Source organism: Sciurus carolinensis, chromosome 7 (assembly GCF_902686445.1).
Source record: "Sciurus carolinensis chromosome 7, mSciCar1.2, whole genome shotgun sequence".
NCBI classification, from domain to species: Eukaryota; Metazoa; Chordata; class Mammalia; order Rodentia; family Sciuridae; genus Sciurus; species Sciurus carolinensis.
This window is the reverse complement of record NC_062219.1, coordinates 9529613-9543843: the sequence shown is the minus strand read 5'-3', so window position 1 is coordinate 9543843 and position 14231 is coordinate 9529613. Positions and strand designations below refer to the sequence as shown.

General features: G+C 44.2%; 1 protein-coding gene across 4 annotated transcripts in view; it reads left to right on the top strand.

Moving 5' to 3' along the window:
• Positions 1-11727, top strand: part of Synj2 (synaptojanin 2) — an 81882-nt gene extending 70155 nt beyond the window's left edge. Inside the window, exons 23-27 of one of the 4 annotated variants that reach the window (XM_047558263.1) lie at positions 1556-1690; positions 3287-3399; positions 4405-4513; positions 6220-6395; positions 7934-11726. In XM_047558263.1, coding sequence (XP_047414219.1) covers positions 1556-1690; positions 3287-3399; positions 4405-4513; positions 6220-6395; positions 7934-8695 — 1295 coding nt within the window. In that variant the 3' untranslated portion in view covers positions 8696-11726. Of the gene's footprint in view, positions 1-1555; positions 1691-3286; positions 3400-4404; positions 4514-6219; positions 6396-6871; positions 7507-7933 lie in introns of those variants that run through there. The other 3 variants (XM_047558266.1, XM_047558264.1, XM_047558267.1) reach the window with 3 other exon arrangements.
• Positions 11728-14231: the final 2504 nt, after the last annotated feature.

The window sequence follows — 14231 nt, the reverse complement described above, 5'->3', positions numbered from 1 at the left end:
GCTCTGGGCAGCAGTCCACCGCCTCATGCTGATTCCCTCTAGGTATTTAACTTTTCACAGCTTGAACCCCTGTAATATGCCAGGTTCAGGGTAATTCCTGTTTCCTCTGTATTCAAGTGACCCCAGTTCTCAATTGTTGTTACATTTGTGGTTTTTCACCCCAAAACTTCTAATTCGATCCCTTAAGAGATGCATTCAATATCTACATCTTGACATACTGGTCCATTCACATAATCGGTATTTTATACAGCCATATCACATAGCAACATCATTATATCATCTTAGACTTACAGGGAACTAAAAGGTCACGTGGGTTGAACTGTATACTCCTGGATTCATTTGTAGAGTAATTCTTTTGAAAAAGTTTTAAAACCAACTAGTGTTACATGGCTGGCGAGTAGGGTAGTTCATATTTCTGCCTTAGACCAGATTGTCTATTCCATCCAGAAAGTGTCCAAAACTGTGTCACTGTGTCCCCACTTGGAGGACAGCTCTAACTGGCAGGGGTAAGAGCTTAGTCATGAACCAGGGCTGAAATTGAATTAAGGTGCTCCCAAGGAAGTGTCCTGCGGGAGGGATGAAAAGACCCCTGTGCCTGGGACTGTATCATGGTTTCCAAACTGAACAGCAGCCTGCTTGCTTGGAACCATCAGGGGCTCTTAAATTTAGAGACTGCCAAGCCCCATCATAGAGATTTGGATGGGACCCGGGAAACCGGGCATTTTGTGGCATCCCCTCGGTGGCGGGATGCACAGCTAATTTCAGCGAATGCGGCCTGGTACAGAGGCAGCAGCCTTTGTCACAGAGTTGCCATGGTTGTGCCTATTGCTCCTGCAGAGGACCTGTTGCCTGCCCGGGTGGAAGGAATGTGCTCTTCAGAAGAGGTGGCTTCTTGCCAGGAGCCACTGTCATTGGGGCAGCTTCTGGGGGCCACGCCAGGCTTGAGCACAGTGGCCTCTGAATGAAGAAATTAAAGAGCAAAAGAACACTGGGCAGCCTGGCCCCTGGTGGGCACCAGGAGGGTCCGTCCAGAGCCGCAGGGGCCCGGCCATTCTGCTGGAGCCTGTTGCACTGCAGTTAGATGCACGGGGTTGAGCCGTTGACTTGGAGACACAGGGTGTCTGAGCCAAGGTGGAACATAAAGGGCTGTGTCGCAGTGTGGGTTTATGTCATGAACCAGCAACCGCCACCTCCACAGGCGGAAGAGACGTGAGGCCAGTTGAGATGACTGACACTTGTGAGGTGGCAGCCTGGGCTCTGGCCACCAGGCTGGCAGACAAGTGGGAAAGCTCTCAGCCTCCCAAACGGTGGTCATGTTTTAGTGAGGAGTGAAACTTCCTCTGTGAGGAAGTCCGGCTGATTATTTTAGAAGGAAGGGCTCTCAAGTCGGGAACACACTGTCCAGGATTCACTGGGTGTTCCAGGCAGGCACCGCGCCTGCAGGAAGGGGCACATTCCTACACAGGCCTTCCACCGTCCTGGGTGGCCTGCCAGCTCCGGGCGGCCTCTGTGCACAGGCTCTTGTCTGACCATTTACACCCGCCATGTCCTTCAGACGATGCTGACCTGGTGGAGTTAGAGCGGGAGCTGGGAGCCGTCGGGGATCTCCGCCACCGTTCTCCAAGCAGGTCTCTGTCAGTTCCCAGCAGGCCTCGGCCGCCTCACCCACCGCAGAGACCCCCCCCTCCAAGTAAGACTTTGCTTGACCTTGGCTTGCCACGGTGCCTGCTGGGAATAACCGCACATCTGCTACTGAAAAAATCGCACTGAACTACTTCCCAGCCACCCAGTCCCCACCGTGCTTTTCCCTGTCTTGGGCACGTTGTCTTAAACCCAGGACGTGTTGGTGACATAGATAGCTGTCCTTCTCACAGCAAATGAGCTGCTCCTCCTGTAACACCACTCTTGCTTTCAGCTGCCTTCAGTTGGAAACCTTTATGGAAACTTGGGACCACAGACCTTCAGGGGACTCTTCAAGCTTTTCCGAGTTGGGCCGCTGCTTCCTTGGCTACCTGGCCCTCTCTGCTACTTAGGAGTCCCATAAGCCTAGGTCCCTGACGTGCATGCGTCTAACCCAGCTCATGACCCCAGGCCTCTGTTGCACTGAGCATGGGCCCTTCTCTGGCTCAAGCTGCATAGGAAGTGGTTTTCTTCTCAGTCCTTAGATAATGCTTTTCCTATCAAATTTGTCTTTGTGACCTCAAAATACAGCTGTGGCATGCTTTGTTTCAGTTTTCATTTTATCACTGCAGTTTATTTCTTCCCTCCCCCTGCAAAAGAACATGACAATCAGTTGTAGATTTTCCTCAACTATTCCTTTCAGATTTGGGTTCATGATAGCAATCCACGGCAAACCAGAAGCACATAACATTTGAAATATATATTTGCTTTTCTGAGTTTATGCTCATAAAATAAAATATAGTAACATAAAAATTTATACCAGGTGCAATGGTGCACACCTGTAAACCCAGCTACTCAAGAGGCTGAGGCAGGGAGATTACAGGTTTGAGGCTGGTCTGGGCAACTTAGTGAGACTCTATTTCAAAAAAATAAAAGGACTGGGGGATGTAGTTCAGTGGTAAAGAAGCACTGGGTTCAATCTCCAGAACTGCAAAAAAAAAAAAAAAAAAAAAAATATATATATATATATATATATATATATATATATATCACATTATTGGAGAAATTTTATAGAGAATTATGAAAAAGAATTAAATTTTAAAATTCACTTTACTACCTACAGGTAAAAGTTATTAACCAAAATACTTCCAACCTTTTGGTTACATGTATCTGTAGCTACACATAACTTTCAAAAATCTTTGTAAACAAAGTTGGTATCCATTTCATTTGATTATCTTTCATTTAATGTATCACATTTTCTGTGTCATTGAATATTCTAAAAGAGAATTGTTAATGATTATAAACATAATATAACATAGATTATTTCTCTGATTTTGGAGTTTTTGTTTTCCTCAAGACATTTAAAAAAAAAATTAGACCTGATAACAATAGTGTGTTCTGAACCACTTAAAAATCAGTTGGTTTTTACATACAATTAACCCTCCCCAGGATATTAGGTTCAAATTTGCATTCAAATCATGCTTCTCCAGAAAATCTGCATTAATAGACGAAGCTGTTAGAGAATCAGAAGAGAAACCTATCACGGGTGCTGGGCAAGCGCTCTCTACCCATATCTAGACCCACGACTGCCTCCCCCGGTTTCTGCAGCTAATTGGCAACTTGCGACTTCACTGAGGCTGAGATCTGCCCTTGTTGATTTTTCCAGCTGGTTTAATGGTGAAAAAGTCAGCTTCCGATGCGTCCATCTCCTCGGGCACCCACGGGCAGTATTCAATCTTGCAAACGGCAAAACTTTTGCCTGGAGCACCCCGGCAACCGGTGAGTTCCTCTGTTCAGCTCCAAGAGAAATGGTCCCCATTTCAAAGCTCTCCGGTCTGGCCCAGAGATTATGCAGGCTCTGTCTCTTTCACCCTCTCCCTGCCCACCACCTCATTCCCAACCCTCCCAACTCTTGTAGGTTGTAAGTGATTGTACAGGGATTCTAGAGAAAGTCACCTTGGATGAATCCTCAAGTGTCCCTGCAAGGTGGAATCACAGGCTTCCTGACTGCTGCTTCTCTCCCCCAATCCTTGTCCTTGCCTTTGGACTACAGACCACTGGTTGGCAAAAGGGAAGACAGCAGAAATTGAGATCAGTTATAAAATAAATGATGAAAGAAAATAACCTGGTACCAGGTTAATTGAGAGAAGCAGCAGAGGAGACCTAATAACCACAGAGGGGCCGAGCAAGCCTAACCCTGGTGCGGGGGGTGGTGGTAGGGTCCGGCAGGCCCAGTAACCTGCCAAGTGTGAAGGTCAGCAGGAAGAGTAGAGGCAGGTGAAGGCAGATATGGATGTGCCTAGGGCACCACAGACTGGTTATCCAGGCCAGGCCGTGCGCATAGTCACAGGCCGTGAGGGTGACTCGATACCAGTGGTGTCTGATGGTGAAGGTGGGCAAGGGGATAGAAAATGTGCATGTGAGGAAACGCAGGTTATCTGGAAGATGTTTTAATACTTAGATAAGCCATGGAAAGTGTGGCCTAGTTTTGCTCTCTGGCTGTTATCTGATTATTGAAATAAAGATAGAAGATGGTTTTCCTACATTGCAAATCTATTGCCATCTGGTTTGGGAGACCATAGTTATCAGATCTGACCACTACTGGATTCTTCTTGGAATGAGAGTGCCCCTGGGGGAGGAGGGATTGAGGGGTTCAGTTTAGATTCGGTGTTTTCGCCCGCATCTGATGGGGCTCTCTATGGCTCACACGCGGAGCAGACCCCTCCCGCCCATAGACCAGCTGCCCACCTCTGCTGACATGCTTCTCTTCATTCTGTCTCCAAGCCCAAAGCTCGGACTGGAATAAGTAAGCCTTACAATGTCAAGCAGATCAAAACCACCAATGCTCAGGAGGCAGAAGCAGCCATCCGATGTCTCCTGGAAGCCAGAGGAGGTAGGGGACGCTCCCTGTGGAGGAGGGCCGCGCCACGTCGTCTTTCTTTTCATCTTTCCACTGAAAGTGGCCTAGGAAAAAGAGCTTTTTTCTTCCTTTTTGAAACAGTAGCAAATGAAAGTAGGCTTTAGAACATTTATGTCTCATTTGTATTGTCTATTTAAAATTATGCATTCAAAATTCAGTAAGTATATGAAATAAATCCAGGATTACGAAACAGCATTTAAGAGAGAAATAAATTTTAAAAAGGTTAATGCTGCTAATCAGTCTGACCAGCTCTGTAAAAGAGACAACTGAGTTTCCTCATTTCAGGCACAAATCTACCTCTTAAATCTCCAGCCCATATATGTCGATCCTGGACTGTCAGGAAAGCCCCTCCCCACCATCATGCCTGTTCATTTCTTGTTATTTCACTTACCCCAGGTTATCATATTTTACCTGGGAGGTTTCCATACTTAATCATTGGTAACTTACATTGTTTTGAGGGGAGAATGTGCCCATTGAAAAGGCATATGCAATCACAGTAGCCTGATTTGCTTTGAGCCAGTGTGTTTAATCAACTTGGAATTCTCAAATAATATTTAAGAAGGATGAGTTAGGAGGTTGTTGTAGAACTATACATAACAAATGTTTTTTTTGTCAAAAATTAAAACTGTGGCTGTAACAACCCATATAGGCCTGTGAACTGATTACATGATCAAATATGATGTATCCATACAATGGAATATCATTCAGTCATTTAAAAAGGAAGTACTGATACATGGTACATCATGGGCGAACCTTGAAAACATTAGGCCAAGTAAAAGTCAGACACAAAAGGCCATGTACTATAGATTCAATTTATAAGAAATGTCCAGGACAGGCAAATGGCCGAGAGTCAAAGTTAGTAGTAATGAATTGGGTGTGGTGGCACACACCTGTCATCCCAGTGACTTGGGTGGTGGAGGCAGGAGGATCACAAGTTTGAGACCACCCTCAGCAATTTAGCAACGTCCTCAGCAACTTAGACACTGTCTCAAAATTAAAAAATTAAAAGAACTGGGGACGTAGTTCAGTAAAGGACCCAAGTTCAATCCCCAGTACTAAGGAAGTTTGGTGTGCAGGCTAGAAAGAAGAGGGAATGGGGAGTCACTGAAATGGGTATGGGGTTTCTTTTTGGTGTAATGAAATTGTTCTGAAATTAAATAGTGGCAATTGCTTTATAACTTTGTGAATATATTAAAAACCACTGAATGTTGCATGTAAAATGAGTGAATTTTATGGTACATAAATTACATTTCAGTAAAAGCTTCTTAAAAAAAAAAAAAAAACCACTCAAGTTGTAGATGCTAGTTGTTTGAGGTTTTAAATCTACCCACATCTCCAACATCTTCTTGGTCATGGACCTGTTGAGATTTTGATACATTTTAGCTCATCTCCCCTGAAAAATGTCAGCATGCATGAAACTCTGCATATGGTGTCAGGGTCTCATTGATCCCCCATCAAGACCATCCATGGGTACCAGTCCCACCCCTACTGAGAAGGTGAACATAGGAAATACAGAGCTGGACATCACTGGTGTATTCTGACAAACCTTGAGGATTTTTTTTTTAAAGAAAAGAAGAAATACACTGAATTAGTAAATTATCATTAAGATGGTGACTTCCAAAGATTAAATCGCACAGTAAGTTGCCTGGTCCTCATATTTGAGTGTGATTTTGTTCCAGGTACTCCAGAAGAAGCCTTCAATGCCCTGGCCCTGAGAGACCAAAGAGCTTCCAAAACAGAGCCCAGCCCTGGGGAGGCCCACCCCGAGCCCTCCCAGGTGCCCCCACTCCTGCCCCGGCGGCCGGCACCCAGGGTTCCTGCCATCAAGAAGCCAACCTTGAGAAGGACAGGAAAGGTAGGGATCCGGAGCACTCTGAAGTTGCTCAGGTATCTTCTTAAATGAAAGTATGTCTCTCAGACAAAGATCAAGGTAAATTTGGCTTCTCACCACATTCTTAAGTCCCAAACCCAGCTACGTCTTTCAGGAAAGCCCTTTGTTTGACAACCACTTTCTCCCGGTCTCTGCTGCGTTGTGACCCCAGCAGAACAAAAACAAACGAGGAGCTGACTGTCTTTCACAGACTCACTGTGACGAGAGCAGCTCGGAGGGGTTCTGCTCCCTGGGTGTCAAGTCCTCACAGGGAACCACTGTGGGGCACTTTTCCCCAAGTGGTCCGGGGCTGCCGTCTGTGTGTGGTGTGTGGTGTGTGTACGTGGTTTCCCATGCACAGATTTTATGAGCATTAGAAAAACAATCATGGATGCCTAGATGAGCTCACGTGGCCACGGTCTTTTGAGGTCCGACAGCTTTTCTTGCCACTTTTCTTGCAGATTGTTTTTTGCTCTCGCTCTCAAGCTTCTCAGCCTTGCTTACTGCTTCAAAGACATGAGTTTGTAAGGACAGTAGCTGCCCAGAGACTGGCACCTATAGACACATCTGGATCTTCCGTTTGATCTCAGTTCTAGGAACAGGACCCTCGGTAATCCCTGCCTGGGCCTCCCAGAGTGACTACTGCCCCATACCCGTGGAGAGCGTGAGAGGTGGCCCTGGAGCCCGCCCTCTGCTGAGCTTGCTTTGTATATTCTGGGTTGCGCTTCTCCCTCGTTGGCTCGTTGCCACGTGTCCATTTTCCATGCCTTCTTGCAAAATGGACTTTTTCCCTCTTCTTCCTTCCCTGCATTTGCTTTGTCTTTTAAAAGCCAGGAGCAGAATAGATTCATTTTCCCAACCGGCTGCACAGGAGTTATGGCATGAGGCTGATGGAGAAAGGATTATGTCTTTAGTTTGTTTTCTAAAGAACCCGTGCTTGCCCACCGGACTCGCTGCCCTCGCAAAGCTTCATTTAGCACTCTGTGGTTGTCGTTTTTGTGATAGTTTTGAATCAGAACTAAGGAAGTGAAGTTCCTGTGTAATGTTCTGCATTCTTCATGTTTAAATACAAATGATTCAAGGAGACAGGCTATCCATTGGTCCTTCAGTTAGCTTCATGCTGTGACATGTCACGTCTCCCAAGCGTGGCACAGACTGCATGAAGCATCTGCAAAGCTGCAGCCTCCAAGAATGTTTTCAAAGATGTTAGCTTGGATAAGGAAAGAGCAAAACTCCATTTCCTAAAGTAACAGACAACTTTGTCTCAAATTACTCACCCTGGCCCTGGTTTTAAAATCCCCGCTCGTCTTCTGTTGGACATGCTGGTCTGTCCTGATCAATGTGTGCTTCTCCCGTTCATTCTCGTACCTGGTGACATTTCTGGCATCTCATACTTCCTCCAATCTTGAATTGGCTGGAATGTCAGCTGTCTCATCTCTGTTCCCTGCTGTCCACTGAGTGTTCTGAGTCTCAACTTACTGAGGGCTAACCTCATATTTATACTCTGTCTTACCTCCCCTCAGCCCGTGTCACCAGAAGAACAGTTTGAGCAGCAGCCTGTCCATTTTATAGTGGGCGCCCCAGAGACGAGCCTTGAAGCCCCTCTTCTAGCTTCAGCCCCTCGAGTTCCTCCTGTTCCCAAGCCGAGAACATTGCAGCCCAGGAAAGGTGCCGAGAGGAGGCCCAGCGGTGGAAAGCCAGTGCCAGCAGACGACGCGCCTCTCGTGGCAGGAGCCACGGTGCCACCCGCTTCAGAAGCTCCATCTCTGGTGCCCAAGGTGCCCCCGAGGAGGAAGAAGTCGGCACCAGCAGCCTTCCACCTGCAGGTCCTGCAGAGCCATAGCCAGCTTCTCCAAGATCTCACCTGCAGCAGCAGTGGCGGCAGCTGTCCGTCCCGACACCAGCCTGACGCTGACACTTTCTTTCCGCAAGTGGGTTTTCTTGGCACTACGTCTGCCACAAGCCCCGAAATGGATGGCCCCAGAGTTACGAAGCCAGAGGCAGCCTCCCTTCTTGGTGATTATCAGGATCCCTTCTGGAACCTTCTCCAGCACCCTAAGCTGTTGACTAATACCTGGCTTTCCAAGAGCTCTGGTCCTTTGGCTGTAGGGGCCAGGAACCCTGAGAGGGCACCCACAGACCCAGCACAGGCCAGCGCTTCAGAAGCGGCTGAGGGCGAGATGCCACTAGACCATGGGGGAGAACCCTTTGATCACTGGGTGACCATCAGTGACAAAGACAAGAGGACAACACTGCAGGTGTTTGACCCACTGGCAAAAACATGACAGACGACTCGGAAGGCGCTCCCTTGCAGAATGGAGACCTTCTTCCCCATAGGCAAGGCTTGACCAGGGCAAACAGACATCTGTTTAAAGGCACACTGAAAAGAATGTTAGTGCATCTGTCACTCTTGTGTAGTTTACAACAATGCTTTTTTCAGTAGGATTATTCAGCTACCCATATGTTTTATTCAAGATTTGTGCATTTTAAATCTGCTCACAGGAGAACAGGAAGCCTCCTGTTAGATTCAGTGTGTGAATTTTAAGGAAGGAAATCCAGTTATAAGGCCCAAGAAGTTCTCTCCCATTGAATTTTAAATGGTTGTTCAATTTATGTGTGTATGTAGTGGAGTTTTTGTTTCATGTTGTTTATATTTTACAGATTTGGAGTAACTTAGGTGACCCACCTGAAGGTTGATGCATAAAGGATGACATTAAAAGTAGTTGGGATCAGCAAGAGTTGTTCCTGGCCCTCTACCAGGTTTTAAAAAATCAGAGTCGGACACAGCAGTCAGTCGACCAAATGTCTAGACTATGTTCCCATGAGCCCTTGTTTATTTAGATAGTCAGTCCTTCCTTCTGCAGGTTTTGCAGCCACAGACTCAACCACTCATCAAAAATGTTTAAAAAACTGCACCTGTACTGAACACCTCAGACTCTTTTCTTGTCATTATTCCCTAAACATTACAGCCTAACAACTATTTGCACAGCATTTATGCTTTTTTTAGGTATTATAAGTAATCTAGAGATAATTTATGGGAGGATGTGTGTGGGCTTATGTGCAGATACTATATCATTTTATATGAGACTTGTGCATTTGTGGATTTAGATATCTTAAGAGGATCCTGAAAGGAATGCCTGAGGATTCTGAGAGGTGACCTTAATTATATGTAAATCCCATGGGATTTACACTGTCTTGGTTCTAAAGCATACACCATTAGCCTACCCTCAGTTTAAACTAGCTGAAGACTCCTGGATGTCTTAGACATTGCATGCCCTTTAAATTGCTGTGATCTTGAGCTGTGGTGTGCTGCTCACAGCAAGCTGTATCCACCATTTGGTCCTTATTAAACGAAACCTCGTGGACTCTTTCTTCCCCTTATGTTCCATATCCCATGAAGACACAAAATGTGAAAACTCGTCCTGGTACATAATATTTCCATTGTTGTTTCAACTTCCCTACCTGGCTGGCTGTGGCTTCAGGATGGAAAGAACGGCATGTCCCTAAATGTAACAATTCCAGGGCATCCTATCCAGGTTTGCTTATCTGTGTGTTTATTAGGTTTATATTTTTGCCTGTATGTTTTTCCTTTACATTTCCAACACCACCTCTCACCTATTCAATAACTGAGATCACTGTACTGTTTCACATTTTTAAGATCAATGTTATAAGGTCTAGAATCCATTTGGAGCAGATATACTTACTGTGCCACCTGCCATATTTAGTTGTCTTTCACATCATTGAATCACAGCAGTGATACTGTTGTCCCTCATGCAGTGCCGGGGCATCCTGTACCAAATGCTAATGGCTGGGATGATCATGGTCATCTTGCCTAGGATATACTATTCTTGATTACAATCAGACCTCTGGGATTTCAGAATTTGCTTTTGTTGTCATTATAAATGGACTGCAAGTCACATTGGCACTCAAAAGCAAAACTTGATGTATATAATTTCTTCTGAAAATTGATAAAAAAGGAAATCAGTGCCCCACAGAGATGAACAAACAGATACACAGTTGTGCAGTCACAGAAGATGGTGGTTAGGTGATCAGTGGATTATGTTGTCCACTTCTTGTTTGTTACAGAAGTAAAAGTCATATAGTTAACAGGAGAAAGCAAGATGGGGTTAGTTGGAGAAGTTAAATGATTGGCCAAGATGCACATCACTAATAATAGGTAAAAACTGGAATGGAATTGAACGTTTCTTCATTTAAATGCTGTTTTCCCTGTACACTGTTTTCCCACTACACTGTTTTCCCACCAAAAATAACAACAAAAAACCATAGGCGAATTTGAAAGCAGACATATTTAACAACCAGTCAGAAAAAGCAGGGGGAATCAGCCCCACGAAAGGTGCTTACGAGACTGGCAATGGACCGCATCCATAGGTCTTGCCTTGTTCTAGACAGCAAATAGCAAGTGGATGGTACAGGGCAAAAGGCACAGTTCCATTAAGACAAGTGCCCATTAGGTGGCTCTTGAGAATATGACGGTTACTCTTAACACAGAACATTTTGTTGACCTAAGAATGCAAGAAAATTTACAAGTAGTTAAAGAATTGACCAAATATTATTTGATCATGGTGTTCAAATTTAGTGAACAACATATACTGAGTTTGAGTTGGTACTATGTACAGTCTTCATACCAGTTTCTTTTAAAAATGGAGGAAAGTTGGAATAGCTTCAAGGTTTATTAGTTGGAAGGTTTCTCAAGTTAGCAGCAGTCGATTGAGTAACCATGATCATTATCAGCTGCCTCTGAAGGGATTTCACTTTGTGGTTTTCTTACTTTTGGTCTGCCTATGATGCTACCATAAGGACTTCTTTTTATGACCCATGGATTTGATACTGCCATTCTGTAAATGATACAGCAGAGTGGTTAGGTAGAGTACTTAGAAGACAACACTGTCTCTCTGACCACAAGTATATTCCCTTTTACAACAGTCTTCTCAGACTTCTTGCCCATTTTTAAAATTTGTTCTGGTAAGTGACTGAAATTAGGACATCTGTCCAAGCAATGCCTAAAAATGCTGAAAGCTGTTGAAGTTCAAGACACCAAATAAAACTGACACATGTACAAGTAGAAGCAAACTAATGTGTTAAAACATTCACTTGGTAATGAAGGAATGCTGCAAAGGTGATTGGGGATGAGTGATTAACAAAAACCCTATAATGTTTTTTGAAGTGGTAATTTGTACTGATATTGTACAGAATATCTATTAAATATTTTTGTCTTTTTAATTGGGCTTATTTCTTTTCAGATATGAAGAAAACCTTGGAGTATCTTATTTGACTAGCCTTCTGTTCTGGATCAAATGCTTGTTATTCCTATATGTGAGTTTTTTGTTTTGGTTCATTTTTGTAACCATCAAATTACATTGAAAAAGCAGAAAATAATCAAGTTAAGATTTTTGCCTTGAAAGCTGCTAGCAGGGCCCACCACCATGACATACTCCGTAACTGTATGCTACACTCTCTGTAAGACGCTGGGAGATGCTGGGAGGCGGTTTCTCTTGGACCTTACAGCAAACCTCAGAGCTTTAGCTGGTGGGAGCCACCACTGTGCAGAGGCAGGAAGGAGGACATACTATTTAAGTTCTGTCCAGGTTTGTTCCAAACCAAACACCACACAACACATAGGTCATAATGTCCTGTGGTGATTTCTGAGGACTAAGAATATACTGATTATTCAAAATTGTAAATATGGCTGATCCTTCCTGACCTGTAAGGAGTACCATGTTGGATTCACTTCATCTGCAGCTCGGGTGAGGAAGGACCTTCCTTTCCAGGGAAGTAGTGGAGAAACCTCCAGGGAAAGTGGGCCCCAAACTCACTCATACAGGGCAAACTGTTTGCCTGGATGTGAGATGACAAGAGTACAAGTAAGTGGTTGTCAGCAGAAGGTCAGGGAACACTTGAGAAAAGAGGGTTAATTTTTAAAAATTTATTTTCTTGGAGGACTTTTAGGTTCACAGCAAAATCGAGCAGAAAATAAGAGTTCCCATAAACCGCTTACCTCCACAGACTCACAGCCTCCCCTGTACATCAGTCCTGCCCCAGTACATTTGTCACAAACGATGGACCTGCACTGCCACATCATTACCGCCCAAAGGCCGTCATTCCCTTGGGCTTCACTCGTGGAGGTGTACCTCCTGTGGGTCTGGACGAGGCAGGGGTCTACCACTGCCGTGTCCCACGCCAGCAGCCTCACTGCTCTGCCTGTCCTCCCTCCCCACCCTGCACCCCCAGCAAGCACTGATCTCTTCACTTCTCCATAGTTTTAGAGGTGGAATCAGGCAGCATGTTGCTGCCTCATACTGACTTCTTTCAATTACTAACAAGCACCTAGGATTCCTCCATGGCTTTTCATGGGTTGATGACTCACTTCTTTTTAGTGCTGAATATTCTGCTGTCTGGATGACCATGGTTCATTCATCTATTCACCTTCTGAAGGATATCTTTGTTGCTTCCAGGTTTGTCAGCTTACCAAAGAAGGCAATGCTGGATCATATGGTAAAAGTATGTTTTGTAGCAAACTGTCATACCATCTTCCAGTGTGGCTGTTCTGGTTTGCATCAATGAATGAGAGTTCCTTTTGCTCCACATCCTCATCAATATTTGTTGTATTTTTGGATTTGGGTCATTCTAAAAAGTATGCAATGGTATCTTCGTGTTTGCTCCTGTGTATTTTTGTGAGGTATCTATTCAAATCAATGGCCCCTTTTAAAATTGGATTGTTCAATTTCTTGCTGTTGAGTTTTAAGAGTTATTTATATATTTTGGATAAAAATCCTTTATTAATGTGCCTTTTGCAAATATTTTCTTAGTTTGTGGCTTGCCTTCTCATTCTCTTGGCATTGCCTTTTGCAAAGCAGAAGGATTAAGAATTTGAAAAGTAACAGAGTGGGTTTATGTACCTGGAAAGGATATGAGCTGACAGGAGAAACAACTCCAGAGGATTAAATGATAGCAGGGTTTTCATCTGTAGATTATAAAGCAGTGGGTACTGGTGATACCTATGTGTATGGTAGGATGGTTGAGATGAAAGCCTTTGCTTGATAATAACAACTCTTCAAAGCATCTGGAATGTAGTTTATGAATAGTGTGTTAGGGGCTCCACACCTTCTTTCTGAGGGATCATTAGACAAGTATGGTTAATAACAAACCATTGCTTGGTGCTTCCTTAATTATGTTTCTCAAGAGGTTAATTTTGTTGACATTTTCAAATAACAACTTCGGGATTTATTTATTTATTTATTTATTTATTTTAAATTTTTATTATTATTGTATACAAATGGGATACATGTTGTTTCTCTATTTGTACATGGAGTCAAGGCATACCATTTGTGTAATCATACGTTTACATAGGGCAAGGATGTTTGATTCACTATTTTTTTCCCTCCCCCCCACCCCTCCCACCCCTCCCACCCCTCTATACAGTCCTTCTTTCCTTCATTCTTACCACACTCCTTATCCCTAACCCTAAACCTAATGCTAACCCCTCCCACCCCCCATTATATGTCCTCATCCGCTTATCAGCGAGATCATTCGTCCTTTAGTTTTTTGAGATTGGCTTATCTCACTTAGCATGATATTCTCCAATTTCATCCATTTGCCTGCAAATGCCATAATTTTATCATTCTTCATTGCGGAGTAATATTCCACTGTATATATATGCCACAGTTTCTTTATCCATTCATCAACTGAAGGGCATCTAGGTTGGTTCCACAATCTGGCTATGGTGAATTGAGCAGCAATGAACATTGATGTGGCTGTATCTCTGTAGTATGCTGATTTTAAGTCCTTTGGGTATAGGCCAAG